This window comes from Capra hircus, chromosome 4 (genome assembly GCF_001704415.2).
Source record: "Capra hircus breed San Clemente chromosome 4, ASM170441v1, whole genome shotgun sequence".
NCBI classification, from domain to species: domain Eukaryota; kingdom Metazoa; phylum Chordata; class Mammalia; order Artiodactyla; family Bovidae; genus Capra; species Capra hircus.
The window spans coordinates 39,193,662-39,209,654 of record NC_030811.1 but is presented as its reverse complement, the minus strand read 5'-3'; the positions used below and the strand labels follow the sequence as shown (position 1 = coordinate 39,209,654).

Below are 15,993 nucleotides of genomic sequence, written 5' to 3'. Positions count from 1 at the left end.
AAGCAACTAAAATTGTAGAATATAACTTTTTATGAGTACATTTAGATGGCAACAAAAAGGTATATACAAAAGAAAACAGGGATGATGGTTGCCTCCAGTGGAGGAAGGCAAGGGGGATAGGTCATGGGCGGAGAGGATACGATATGAGTAAAGTAAGTTATTGTCAAGGTTCGAGCTTTTATTCAGTAAGTTCATGGCTGCTTATTAACATCATTTAAAATAACTAAGTGACTAAAAGAATAAAAGAGAGCCATGCATGGACCAATGATGAGTGACACAAGAATTATGATTAAACCAACTCTATGCACCTGAGGTCCAAAAACAAAACAAAGGCATACCTCTCAGTCATCTTACTATGATGCATTGCCTCAGCGTGTAAAAACCTCCTGGAGTAACAAACAAAGGGACAATTTGAAATATTGATATTGGGAAGCTTTAAGGCATCATAAACCTGCCAAAGACTTTCCTTTCTGTATTTGTAATTGTGTGTGTGTGTGTGTGTGTGTGTGTCTGTACGTACGTGTGTTATAAGGTATGTAACCTTAGCCACTGTTGGGGTTATTCTGAATTCAGACACACTACTGTATTGTACTAAGGAGGCTAGAGTGATTTTATTTTTTTCCATGCTGATGTTCAGAGAATGCATTGCTCTTGTGGAAGAGTCCCATAAGAATAAAGCAAAGAAACCCACTATAAAGGAATTTTGTTCCCTTTCACAATTTAAAGGTAAGAGATTTGTTATGGATGATCTCAACAAATCAGGAAAGATAAACATTGCCCAACAAACAGTAATAGGTTAGTGATGCTATTAGATGTACTGGGAATGTTTCCAGGACAACCAAATTTTTAATGTGCTCTTTTCTAAACGTTCAAATACAGGCTCAGGCACTTACTTACTGTGTCTCATAGGCAAGTAACTTGACCTCTGTGCCTCACTTTCCTTATCTTTAAAAACGGAGTTAAGAAAACCATCTACCTTGTGGAGTAGAAGTAAATGTATCTTAACATATGTAAGCACCTGGACAGTGCCTTTCACACAGCAAGCATTATATTCATGTTTCATCATTCAGAAAGGTAGTTTCAAAGTATTTTGTATTTAATTATATCACAAAATATTTATTCCATTTAGAGGTGATCATATTTATCTTATGAATTGTTTAAAGTCTTTTACTTTTGTTTTTAAGGAAAAATAAAATTTAAGACTAGCTGCTAGCCTAATCCACTTTTTAGCAAAGTGCACTATTTCATTAAATACATTTAAAAAGTTTTGACAGGATATCTAGTAAAATTAATGAAATTTATTTTTAATACCGTACTCATTTGATTATTCCTAAAAAGCTGTTAACAAGAGTTTAATACATACGCTATTTCCCAAAGGAATACCAATGCCTTTCTTTATAGTTCTCACCTTCACATTTTACAATTTTAACTACCATTACCATAAGAAAATAATAGAGATGTGTTATACTATTTATATAGCCTTTTATTTAAATATTAGATCAATATCATCATAATTTCAACCTGACTGCTTTAGTGATGTACCTAACAACGATAAATCCCATAATTTATTACTGGTTGAATAGAATGTTCACCAAAATGTGTACTCACATGTTTATTTTTAATGGAAAAATATAGTCCAGTGTGTTCTGATAGAAATTAAATCAATTTAGGTTATGTGTTTGACAGTATGAACAGAGTTTCCTATTAGGTTATGTGGCAAATATTTTCCATAAATCAAATGGGATGTACCTACAGTTTCAAGATTCTGACAAAAGCATATATTTTTAATATGTAATAAGAAATACAATTTAACAAAAGTATTAATTGGTTAAGTAGCACTGAAATCACATGTTGACTTCCTACGTGCAAATAAAAAGTAAAAAGCATAAGAAGTCATGTAATAAATATTGGTAAAGTTCTTTGGTTTATTCTCTCAAAATTTGAAAAAAAAGTAAATGATTAGTGACTGGTTAAGCAATCTTTTGAAAGTCATGTGGTTTCTAATTCTCTGCTGTCAAGAAAATTACAGAAAGAATCTTAAGTTGACATCTGAAAGGTCATTAAAATAATTTTTGATGACAGAGCACTGTGATCTTGGGGACATAATATGTAAAAAGTTCAAAAAACTCAGTGATTTAAATATAACAAAACTCCATCCAGTCGCAAATGCTTATTTTTAAAGAGTACTTACAAAATTTTTTAAGTTACCACTAATGTGGAACTACATCTCATTCTAGAATATGTAACATTAATATATATGCAAATCACTTGAAAAAAAATCTCAAGTCTATTTCATTAAGGTTGCATCTCTGATAAAATCTACTATTAGTTTCTCTTTTTTTAACTAAAATATGCACTACTGATTAAGAAGAAAATGCTTTGTAGTCAGAGGAAATGTTTAAATTAAATTCCCACTCATATATACATATACCTGTTTTAAAGAAGTACAACAGGGTCATCAATAAAATATTTTCAAGCATAAATACATTAAAAACCTGCAGAAGCAACGTAAGTTCATACACACACAAAAACCCAATGATGAACAATTGTTAAAAAGCCTGTTCATACATTTCTAAGTGAATATTGATTAATATCAAATGCTAAGGTATTTTGACTCCACTAGATACATTTACAAGGTAACTGCTGTATTTAACAGTGTCTACAATTACACACTGAAGGTTGTATCTTTTGCAACTATTTAAACCCATGATTTTAAAAGTTTAGATGGCAGTTTAAAATGTGCTCAATCCAGTTTTACCAGAATTTTTTTGTGTGGACCACTTAAACCAAGATATCAATTTAGTACTACCAATAATGGGAGAAAAATTACATTATATTCCTCTTGATGTGATACAGCAGGAAATACATATCATCACCCTAAGGAGTATTCTTGCTAAAAAAACAAACAAACAAACAAAAATATACTCCAATTACTGGTTACACTAGTTCTGATCATGAGGAAGTAATTAAAGCCAGACTGTAGAATGCTTTACAAAATAGCTAGCTCATCAAAAATGTCAATGTCATAAAAGTCTTCCCTGGAGACTGAAGAGACATGACAACTAAATGAAATGTGTGAGCCTGGAATAAATTCTTCACCGAAACAACCACACCAAAGCAAAACAAACAAAAAACAGAGTATAAAGGCAATTATTGGGGCAACTAGAGAAATTTGAATATAAACTATTAGATATTTAAATGTTAAATTTCCTGTGTTTCATAATGATTTCGTAGATATACAGAATAAAGTCCTAGTTCTTACACATAACATGGTAAATGTGAAATGTTATTTCCACAATAATCAAATAATTTAGGAAAAAAGATAAAGAGTGATAAATATGTCCAAATATCAGTTAAGTGTTGAATCTAGATGAAGGATATATGAAGGCTCATTGTATTATTCTATTTTTCTGTATAGAGTTGAAAATTTCAAAATCAAAAGTTAATAGGGGTACTAAAGCCAAAATTTCAAGACAGCTGACATATACTATAAGCAAAAAAAACAAAAAAAAACCACAATGAAACAATTCAGCAGTGAGTGATTCAGGTTCCTCAGCGTGTCAGATGATAGATCCTTTCTGCCTTTAAAAACATCTCACAAAGGCTATTCATATACAGTTCAATAAAAAACTAAAGCCAAGAATGATGGATCTCACAGAACTGTAGTAAGACTAGTTTCATTAATTAAGTGGAAGAGTCAGGATTTGAACTCCAAAGCCCATGTTTGTTCATTCACAATATGCTAACTGTTATTACATGGACCCACTTTGTTATTATAGGAACAGGTTTGCTTTTATGACACTCATCATCATTTTCAAAATTACTAACAAAATTTCTACAAACTTCCCAGGTTCTATCAAGGAGAATGAAATGAACTGGTTTATCCCCTTCGCCAAATCAATTCTAGAGAAATTACAGGAACCACAAAGGAGTGAAAGAGTCAAGAACTCAGCCATTCTGACTCCCAAACTCTATGCATTTCCTGCCTCCCAACCCCCACAACAGACAGTAAACTCATTCCATACAGGCTTTTGATACTAATATTCTTTCACTCAGTGATAAGAATTTTCTATTGTATAGTCTGCTAAGGAGTATTTCAGAACCTCTTTTTGTTATAGAACTAACTCAAATTTGATAGTTGGCTTCATCCTTTACTAGATTTGTATTCTTGGGCAAGTTTCTTAACCTCTCTGAACCTGTTTGCATCTCTGTAAAATGGTGATAATAATACCCACTTCCTAAGATTATAAAGATTAATGTACTACATGAGGAATGCTTAGCACAGCACTCAAGATTTTAGCTACAGTAAGTAATATTGATAGAAGCAGTACTACAATAGCAGCAGCAGTGACTTTTTTTATAAGAGTTGAACTATATTAATAAAATTAGCTACAGGAAAGCTGATTTTGCTGGTCTGATGTTTAGCTGAACATTTGATGTGCAAATTATGTGTACTACTGCTATTCTATTTGATTTATTCTTTTTCTTTTGACTTGACTAACCACAGAATAGCTTGATAGTTACATACAGATATTATTAAAATTGTCCACATTTTGCATATGGTAAACAGTTACTTACTCTGGTGGAGGCATTTTTGAGGGTTCCACATCCCGTAGGAACTCACACTGAAGAGCCTGCTCTGCAGTGCAGCGCTTACTAGGATCCAAGGCGAGCATGTAATCAAATAAGTCTAGTGCGGCTGCAGGAATACTGGCATGAGAGGATTACAAAAGTCATGCGAGTTCTTTGACTCAAATTTAATAATGTTTCTGTAGGAGCTTAAACATTAGCATTTTGTAACACATTTGCAACAGTTTATTCCAATAAGTTACAAATCTTCCTTTGAAGAAATGGTTATTTTTTACATAATTTTGTAAGTATTATTCTAAATAATTTGAAAACTGGCAAACAATAGTATATTTATTACTTTATGGGCAATTTGCTGTTTTAACATTAACTAAAAACTGAACAGAATAGTTTCCTACAACAAAATAAAAAACTGAATTCAAGTATCTTGAAAACAGTTTCATTAAAATTTATCATTGTTAAACTTCTCTCAGGTAAACACTAAATCAAACACACAACCCCAAATAACTGATATCATAATGATGGTGAAATGCTTACTTGCATGTAGCAAAGGGACATTCAAAATTAAATGATATAATAGAATTGTGATAGGTCTACCTTAGGTCAACAGAGGCTAGAGTTACATTTAGAATTCTAAAGAAGTAACTTTGTAAAAAATCAATGCAATATGGATGTTTAAGCATCCCCTTCTTACAAAACAAATTCTTCTCTTAACTTTCGACGATACTGCTTCTTTGGTTTCATGGTGTTGAAATATGGTAGTTTGATTACATCAGGCCACACTGCAGGACATGGACTCCCACATATACGGCTAAACAACACATAAAAAGAAGTACATCAATATAAACTACTTGGAAAAAATAATACATACAACTGCTATACAAAACAACTCCTTTTTAACTATACAAAAGCTGAAGTTCTGATATAATGTGTAAAAGTTTCATTAAATATTTTAGTCATCCCAAATAAACTGTTTTAAGAATTTCTTTTCACTGAATGCTTTTAACCCACTATAAACATCCCAATTTCTAGAAAGCAAACCTTCATATTTTCAAAATCAAATCTTAAAGACACAGGTAATATTCAAAATATGTTGAGCATATTTTGAACCAAAATTTTAAACTGTTATACCAACTGAAGAACTAGAGTTTAGTATACGTGTTCTCTGGCTTTGCAGGTACCTATCATTACCACTTCTCATGAATAGAATGAAGTTTATATAGAATAACAGCAGAAAAGATTCCCTACACTAAAGACACTAAACTGTATAGACTGCTGCTAAATTTGATCAACTAGAGAATCCTAAAAGTCACATTCCTGAAACACAGTTCTTCAATTTCACTAGTGCCTTTGATTTCAAGGTATTTAGAACTTTTAACTGCTTTACTCTCTGTATCTTGAAATCCCTCACTATTCTTATAGTAAGTCCTGCATAAACTAAAGAAATGCTGTAGCAGATAACTCTAGCTGGTAAACATTTTAAAATGCTTTGGTAGTATGTAGATGAAAAACTGGTTAAATATACTTAACTCAAGTATACTGAATCTCAAGAATAAATATGTATCTTATATAAAATTACCAGCTGACCTTCATATACAAAAAGAAAAGGTCCATGCATCACTGACTTCAAAGTAAAAATATTCTACACATACATAAATACATGTACTAAGGTACAGAAGAAAGTGACAACTAAAGTTGCCATTCTTCAGCAGACCTTAAGATCACTACTACATTAGAAACATTTATACCAGATGATGAGAGCATTTTTAAAGCTGTTTCACTGAAACTATACTTTGTTTCAATAGTTTTATGATTTCTGTAAATCCAAGCTTTTAAGATCTTACGCTTCAATATGCCTATCTCTTCTTCCCTTCAATCTCATTCTCACAACCTCCTCAAAAGGAGAGAAGGCCAAACTCGGGAGCATGGTTCTCTATGATCGGGTCCCAAATTGTCTTCCTCATTCTCATCTTCCAACTCATCTCTCCACAGGCCAACCACTCCTCCATGTCTTTGTTCATACTCCTTCTTCCTAGATTCTACCTGGCTGAATCCTTTTCATTCCTGAAGATGCACATCAGAAGTAATCTATTTACGATGTTTTCTGTATCCTCGCTGTCCAGAATAGTCACTTTCTACATGCTCCTGATTTCTTTTGACACTATTTCATCCTGCTTTACATTTTATTTATATGACTTTATCTTACTAAATTACGGTAAGAGAATCACTCTTGCACTTTCATATACTACATGAATATAAACAATCAATCCTTGCAGATTGATGTGCACCATAATAGAAGTATAAAATACACTGGGATAAGGAAAATGGAGGATACTTTAAACCACAGAAATATAAGAAAATGTACTTGAGTTAGAGAAGAGATACAGAATTTTGCCTACAACTCAAAGGATAAGTAAACAATAAACAGGTGGGAAAGGGATTAACAGAAATACGTTACTGGCAAAGATTAATGCACAGGCAAAGTCATGAAAATAACATTAGGGAGGCAGATCAAGGAAAGTGGTACAGGTGGAATTTGGGGCTACAGAGGTTTATCTGGAAACATAGACAGGGGTCACACAACAGTCTTATGAGGCAGCCTGCCTAAAATGAAGACAGACTTTGAAAACAAACTTTAGACCTAAACCCTATCTGTGTGATATTGGTGAAACCGTGCTGCTTAGAATCTGTTGCTCTTTTGTAAAATGGAGATTCATTTTATTTCAGAGCTATGAAAGTAAATGATCCAGCATCTGGCTCATTAATAGCCTTATAATAGAAATCAGCTTCATTATCTCATAGCTAAAGACTTCTTTTTTATGTATTCTGGGAAGATAGTTGACTGGGAAAGTCATCTAACTGGGAGCAGCATACAGGATGGAATACACATTCTAAGATAGGGAAAAATTTTAGAAATTAGGGAAGTAGACATGACAGCAATTGATAACTGCATTTTAGCAAAATCAGTGTCTGATAATTAGCTATCCTTAAATCATTTCTGAAGACATTCTGAAGTGCATCATATGCTAAATCCCTAAATATCTGAGATCTGTTATGGGAATCTATCTAGATTTGATTTATCTATTCTGATGTCAATATCATATGAAAGCTTTACATTTTTCTTAAGACAAACCCCACTATGTACTAATTCCTCTAATTACCCTTTTCAGGATTTCCTTACAGATGAATTGTAGAATCAATACTGTCACACTCCAAAAGTAAGAGAATCCTGTTGGGATTCAACACAGCTGCTCTGGATTAAAGAACTGTGATCTTTACAAAGCTTAATGTTTCAATTTTTATATTTCCTTTGGTTTTATACAAGCATATCATTTTATTACACTTCGCATTTTTTCATTTAAACTAATTTCAAGTTTGTGGTAAGCTTGCGTCAGCAAGTCTACTGACACCATCTTTCCAACAGCATTTACTCACTTCATGTCTCTGCGTCACATTCTGGAATTCTCACAGTATCTCAAATCCTCCTTCACAAGAAGTTTACAACTTGCTCAAGGCTCAAACGATGGTAGGCACTTTTAGCAATATAGTATTTTAAAATTAGGGCATATACACATAATACTATTGCAATCTAATAGACTACAGTATAGTGCAAATGTAACTCTATAAAGTTTTTCAATTAGATCTTGTGTTTCTTTTAATGGGGTTTAGTGTCATTTTTTCAGTGTGTTCCTATCCCTATTATATTTCCTAAGCAATAATTAGAAGAGTTTTGTTAAAGAAAATGGTCAAAATGTGGCAAAAATTTTTTTAGAATGCCATCTGAGATCCTACGGTTCCTAACAGTTTTTTAAAATAGTTGTTTGAAGCCTTCCAGGTCTATTATCATCACCTATAATCAGAATACATCTGTTATTTTTTCAAACATGTATTCTTCATCATTATGGTATGCTACATTATGTGGTAATTTCCAAAAAATGTTAAAATGCTAACGATGCTACACAATATTTGGTAATTTTTTGGTTTCTGATTTTAACGGGAGTACTTTCATTGTTTACCGGTGGGAAGAATGAGAACTTCTGGTCTGACAAACACAACACATGGTAAAGATAGTTACAGACAGATACAAATTCACACATACCTCCTGCTAAGAAAGCATTAATTTATTCCTTTTTACTTTGGGTTTAATTGTTGTGACTTTCAAATTTCAAAAGAATGCCTCTTTAGTTCTATCAGTTTGATTTTTAGAAACTCTATTGCAGCCATCATCTGCATTTTTTCACTTGGGTTACTAATACCATGAGTTATATTAAGAGATTTTCTTATACTTAGTCATCCATACACTCAGAAGAGGAATATTTCTTGGGCCTAATCAAAGTACAAGTTTTTAGCGTAATGCTGTATTCTACTTTTTAATTGGTCTACACCAGCAGTTTGCAAAAATGGGGTTCCCTAGACCCTTCAGGTGTCTGGTAGATCAAAGATAATTTTAAAACATCATTTACACTTTTCAATGTGTCGACTTTGCACTGACAGTATTAAGCCAAAGGTATAAAACACTGGCACTTTAGTATGACTTCAGGCAGAGATGCCAGACTATTAGAAGTACATACTCTTCAATACCACTTGATGGGGTGGGGAGGGTTTTCACTCAAGAATGCACTTGTTGAAGCAGTAAAAATTATTATTAAATCCTTAAACTTGAGTATGCATCTTTTTAATATTCTTAGTAATGAAAGAGAAGATACTCATAAAGCACTTCTGCTGCACAAAAAAGTGACTATTATCTTGAGAAGCACTTGCACAATAACTGAGTTGCAAGCTGCTGCTTTTTTCATGAGCCACCATTTTTACCTACAAAAAGAACTATCAAACTATGGTCATTGACTTGGGTATCTGCCAGACATTTTCTTAATATAGGAATGAAGTCAGCTTGTTACTTCAAGGAAGACAACTGCAGTGCTGTCAACTATAAAATTCAAGCTTTCAGGAGAAAGTCAAGAATACTAAAAGACTTAGATCTGCACTGTAAACTTAAAAGCTTCAAAATAAATACTTAAAGCCTTTTCTGATGAAATTAGTGTCATAACAAGAACTATAAAATGAAATGTTACGTTTAGAAGATCTGCTCAATAAGTGACCCACACATAATGTTACAAAATCATCATGGGTAAAAGACCTATTCAGAGTGTAAGATACAGAAATGGGTTTCAATATATTAGAGTACAAAATCTGTTACAGACTGAATATTGCAAATAACTTGCTTTAAAAAAAAATAATAACTGCCACTCACTGCAGTTTCAAGGAAGAATATGCACAATTATCTGAAAAGACTACTGAAAACATCATATCACAGACGTTTATGCTTGTTTATTAAGCCAAACATGCAAAATTTATAAAAATGTAAAAACAATCTTACTCATTTCACCATTTAGTTTGGAAAAATATAAACTTTTTACAATTAAAATGTTATGCTAACATATTGTTTTAAAATGAATTAATAAATATTTTTAATTCTCAGTTTTAAATTTCAATACATACAATCAACATAAACAAGCTCCTGGGATTTTTCACAATGTCTAACAGTGTAAAGAAGTTCTGAGACCAAAAAGATTAAGAAGTACAAGTCTACAGAATTTTTTATGCTACTGATTTACAAAAGTATACATGCTTCACTTTTTAAAATATGCAAACGTTCCTTCATTTCCAATATTCTGGAACAACCAAAGCCTATGCCTTTAAAGTTTTAAAAATTTTACCTGTGTGACCTGAGGCTTTGTGTATGTGTAGGGCAGGAGAGAGAGTAGATTCTTCTCATTCCAAATCTATTTTCTTCCATGATTAGTTTTTTATTCCTTAAGCAATATACATTGTGTGATATAAGGTTCTTTCACTGGCTGCCAGAACACTTAAGAGTTAAAAGTGTGACTCTCATGTAGAAACATTTTTGCCCTCATTTATCCCTTTTTTGTCCCCACCTATGTTTTTCACTCTCTTTGCCATTACTTTTCAATTCAAGCCACTTATCGTAGATTTTTGTAATCTGCCTAAAGCATTTTCTGGAATCAGGTAAAGTTTAAATAACTTGACCACTACAGTGTAAAGTTTTTTAAGACAGATTCTGATTAGTATTACCATCCTTAATACATTTATATGCATTTGTTCAATGCAGACCCTAGAACTCATCATTCCTGAGGCTTCAGATTGGGGAAACAGTCCAACATTAATGCAAATAAGGTAAGGGGACGACTATGTCTTAGCAAACTTACATTTATTTAATTTGTATAATCCTAAACATATTATTTGTCCTGTTTTACTTGTGAAGACAGAAACTTACAGCATTAGGGAACTTACCCTAAGTCACAAGAGCAGGAAGTAGCTGAGATGGCATTAGCGCCAAGGACTGCATGATTCCAAAGCCCACCCCTTTCAATATATTCTTCAAATCAAGGAGACATGTCTCTTTTACCAGAAATGCCCCCCTTTTCTTCATGTTTTAAAAATAATTAATGCTATAAAATCAAATTTGAAGCATTCTTTTTCATAATATAAATATTTGATATCTTACCAAAACCTAAAGACATTCTGAAATACATAAAGTAGAAAAATAGTCCCCTCCCTACCCCCCTCACAAGCCCATTAACAGATCCAGACCCTTCTGATATGTTTGTCTACTGTATATGGGATCAAACCAATCACAGTTTCGGTAAAACTGATCTTCTCATGTGACAATGTTGCTTTTCCATGTCAAGATCTCCAGATCTACTACCTCCTTTTTAATAACTGTAAACGGAATGAACTTTCTGTTTCCCATTAACTGACTTAACACGTTCACAAGATAATCCAAACACACTCATGCCTGAGAATCATGACTTTTCTGTCTACTCAAATCTCTACTCAAATGATACCTCATGAAATTTTCTCTGGTACCATATACACTACCTTCTATCGCTTTCTACCCCCTTATACTTATCACCACCTGATACATTATATTCTTTGTTTTTTTTTCTGTCTCCCCCCAACAAAAAAGCGGAAAAGGATGTGTGCCAGTAACTAGGCACTGGAGATACAATCTCCAACCTCTGCTGTATCCTCAGTACCTACTAACTGGTACATAATCAGCACTCAATAAATACTGTTCAATTAACTCCTTGATTTGAAATGTACTCTGTATTTTATTTTAAGGTCCATATGAACTTTCTTTACTTCTGAATTTACCATATAATTCCACTGATTCATCTATGGTATCTTGTGTCAGCACAAAATAGTTTTAGTTACTAAAATTTGGTTTTAACATATGATATGTCAAATTGTCCCTCTTTAAAAAAATTTTCCTGGTTACTTTCAGGTTCATCCCTCCAGATAAAATCAATCAGTGTTCAAAAAACGTCCTCTGAAATTTCTTTTAAGCTATTTCTTTCAGAATATATGTATTAGTATATATACCTCTATTGATTTCACTTTTCTAATACTACCAGTTAACTTATCCGTGCCTCTAAAACACTCTTAAAATAATGATACCACAAGTTAACTTTTTCTCATTCTTATCTTTGCTTCTAGTATTTTACCACTAAACATGATTTATTCAATTTGTGATACATATTTTTATCACAGTAAAGAAATATGCCTCTATACTTACTTAATTAGGAGTTTATAATTTCAGCAAATGCCTATTCAACAGCTATCAAGATGAACATATTGTTTTTTGTCGTTAAAATGATGAATTATAATAAAGGAATACCTAAAGATAAAACATTCTTGTATTTTTAGGATGACCCTACTTGACTCCGTAATTTTTAATAAAACATTAGATACCACAGGCTAATCAGTTCTTTTAGAATTTTCATATTAATGTCCTGTAGAAATTACTCAGACCTTCTTCATTAAGTTTTAGTGTTTGTGTCATAGTAACTAAAAGCTCCAGGAAGTTTTATTTCCCACATAGAATAGAGAATGAATAGTTTATAAGATAAAACTACTTAGATTCAAATCTCAATTTTGCCACTTGCTAGTTTAGTTTTACAACTTTGAACAAATTCTTCACCTCTATAAAGTTCAGTTTTCTCAATTATAAAGACAAGACACAACTGAAGTAATTCAGGTGAATTCTTACAACAATATTTGTATCATGTATAAACTAAATAAATAGCAACATCATTGACAGAAGCCTAGTATGCAATCCAATTAGGAACAATATTTGGCTAATAGAAAAAACTGGGTTAGAAGAAATCATTGCCAAAAGAAAAAGAAAGGTACACAGATACATGATTTAAACATTTTATTTTAACTAAAAACATGTAAATGTATATTTCCCAATGTTCTGACACAGAGCCATGGCCTTCTCTTTCAAGACAGGATTCACTGAATGGGGTTCTACATTAGCTTTCTTGCACAAACCATAGCCATAACATATCATCAAGGATTCCAAGCAATTTGATTATTAAATTATTCTAAATTTGTATGACTTTTCTTTCTTATAGTACCCTGCACACACCTAAATAATTTAATAGCAATGTTGTTAAGTCTTTGCAAAGCACATCTGTTCATAATTGAGCAACATATGTACAATAATAGAATATTTGTATACAAAATTGGAACAGCTCCCTCTTGGTTATCATACTCTTCAACTGCTAGAATAAATACATAGTCTTAAGAAGAGAGTGATAATCTACCAACTGCAAATATTCAGTGTGCTATGTTATCAAGCTAGTGGTATTTACAGATGGAATGGAGAGCACCAATTAGTCCAATAAGTCTGCTAAAGGGAAAGCTGACAGAATACGGGTATTTTTGTGTCTTATACTAATCTGTCCTAAAAATTCTCAGCCATTATTTTCAAGCACTCATGCAAATCTTACAAGCTGTGAATTAATATTACTATAAATAAGAAAACCAAAGCTGTTTTTTTTAAAAAAAATTTATTTAAAATATTAGATGAAGAGAAAGATGATTACCCTATGACCAAGGTCCTACAATAGGCTTCAAATAATGAAGACATATGCTAGTGAGTACATGGATGTATTTCAGTGTGTGCATACATATACAGATACATATAAACATGTATGCATATACGTATATAAAAGAGTATTTCTAATATCCCCAAACGTTAATTCTTCCATACGCCACACTCTGAAAAACAGAATCTACCATTCATTCTCTCCTCCTTCATATTTACTCCTCCTTCCCAGTCTTATTTTTAGGGCCTCGAACATGTTAATTTAATCACAAAACATTTATGGACTTTAAGATCCTTAATTTTACTAGAACAATCATCAGAGCGCCTGTAACATAGTTTCTCCTCCTTTCAGCACTCATTTATCTTTAAACAGAAACGTGATGTTCGCCTAGAAACACCAGCCTGAAAATTTTTTAATTTCCTACGGATATTACAATCACAAGCTTACCTTATTAATTCTAGTTGTGCAAGCTCCTGATTTGCTTGAAATATAGGTTTTTTAGTGAAGAGTTCACCAAGGATACATCTAACAGGAAAAAACAACCATGATTACCAAAAGGTACGATTTCACTTAATTATCAAAAGTTTCAAATTAATTATTCAGGAAACCCATCTTACCCACAGCTCCACACATCGATAGCTGGTGTATACCTTTCTTCTCCCAGCAGCAGTTCAGGTGGACGGTACCATAAAGTGATGACTTTGTTTGTATATGGCCGACTAAAAAACAGAGAAAGCAATCTTTAGAGTTAATATGTGTTAGAATAAGAGAAATTCTCTTTGTTGGTGCTGCTGTTTACTCATTAACTTGTGTCCAGCTCTTGCAACCCCATGGACTGGAGACGGCCAGGCTCCTCTGTCCGTGGAATTCTCCAGGCAAGAACACTGGAGTTGCCATTTCCTTCTCCAGGGAATCTTCTCAGTCATTTCCCAGGGATCAAGCCTGCCACTCCTACATTAAGAGGTGGATTCTTTACCACTGAACTACCAGGGAAGTCCCTGAAATTCTCTTAAGAAATATTATCTGGCCAATCAAAACCATCCTACAATCCTAACTAAAACCACTTTCATCTGCCTGCATACATGCCATGCCATCTAACACAGGATCATAAAATAGATCCGAAAGCAATGTAATTAACTGAAAATTTCAGTTAAGTATTAAAAAAAATCATGTTTTAACTGTAATATGGCCAAAGAAAGATCTATAGGTTAACATAACTTTCGGCAGATTGATCTTCATCAAATCTGGCAAATTATTAATGTGTGGCAAGATACAGTTTAAACTGTTAACCACCTAACAAAAGTTTTCAACTGGGCATACTTTCCATTGACAATATTTTATTTATTTTAACCCATTTTGGTATGTGCATAGAAAGTACAGAAAGGTAAACTATAGTTGAGTTCAGATCAGTTGGTCAGTCGTGTCCGACTCTCTGTGACCCCATCGACTACGCTAAGCTTCCCTGTCCTTCACTAACTCCTGGAGTTTGCTCAAACTCACGTCCATTGAGTCGGTGATGCCATCCAACCGTCTCATCCTCTGTCATCCCCTTCTCCTCCTGCCTTCAATCTTTCCCAGCATCAGGGTCTTTTCAAATGAGTCAGTACTTCACATCAAGTGGCCAAAGTACTGGAGTTTCAGCTTCAGCATCAGTCCTTCCAATGAATGTTCAGGACTGATTTCCTTTACGATGGACTGGTTGGATCTCCTTGCAGTCAAGAGCCTTCTCCAACACCACAATTCAAAAGCATCAATTCTTCGGCACTCAGCTTTGTTTATGATCCAACTCATACATCCATACATGACTACTAGAAAAACTATAGCTTTGACTGGATGGACCATTGCTAACAAAGCAATGGCTCTGCTTTATAATATGCTGTCTAGGGTATTTCTCATAGATTTTCTACCAAGAAACAAGCGTCTTTTAAAATTTCATGGCTGTAGTCACCATCTGCAGTGATTTTTGGAGCCCCAAAAATGAAGTCTCTCACTGCATCCATTGTTTCCCCATCTATTTGCCATGAAGTGATAGCACCAGATGCCGTGATCTTAGCTTTTTTAATGCGGATTTTTAACCCAACTTTTTCACTCTCCTCTTTCACTTTCATCAAGAGGCTTTTTAGATCCTCTTTGCTTTCTGCCATTAAGGGTGGTGTCATCTACGTTATCTGAGGTTATTGATATTTCTCCCAGCAATCTTGATTCCAGCTTGTTGCTTCATCTAGCCCAGCATTTCACATGATGTACTCTATGTATAATTTAAATAAACACGGGACAATACACAGCCTTGACGTAATTCTTTCCCCATTCGCAACCAGTCTGTTATTCCCTGTCCGGTTTTAACTGGTGCTTCTTGACCTGTATACAGATTTCTCAGGAGGTAGGTTAGGTGTTCTGGTATTCCCAACTCTGTAAGAATTTTCCATAGTTTGTTGTGATCCACACAGTCAAAGGCTTTGGCATAGTCAAGTAAAGCAGAAGTAGATGTTTT

General features: G+C 33.4%; 1 protein-coding gene across 4 annotated transcripts in view; it reads right to left on the bottom strand.

Moving 5' to 3' along the window:
* The window catches only part of CDK13 (cyclin dependent kinase 13), a 130,712-nt gene that overhangs the window by 10,544 nt on the left and 104,175 nt on the right, over positions 1 to 15,993 (bottom strand). For 2 of the 4 annotated variants that reach the window (XM_018046992.1, XM_018046994.1), the window contains exons 8-12: positions 14,120 to 14,221; positions 13,950 to 14,027; positions 5,282 to 5,398; positions 4,579 to 4,710; positions 339 to 386 (exon numbers count right to left, since the gene is read on the bottom strand). In XM_018046992.1, the coding sequence (XP_017902481.1) occupies positions 339 to 386; positions 4,579 to 4,710; positions 5,282 to 5,398; positions 13,950 to 14,027; positions 14,120 to 14,221 (477 nt within the window). The remainder of the gene's footprint in view (positions 1 to 338; positions 387 to 4,578; positions 4,711 to 5,281; positions 5,399 to 13,949; positions 14,028 to 14,119; positions 14,222 to 15,993) is intronic. The other 2 variants (XM_018046993.1, XM_018046995.1) reach the window with 1 other exon arrangement.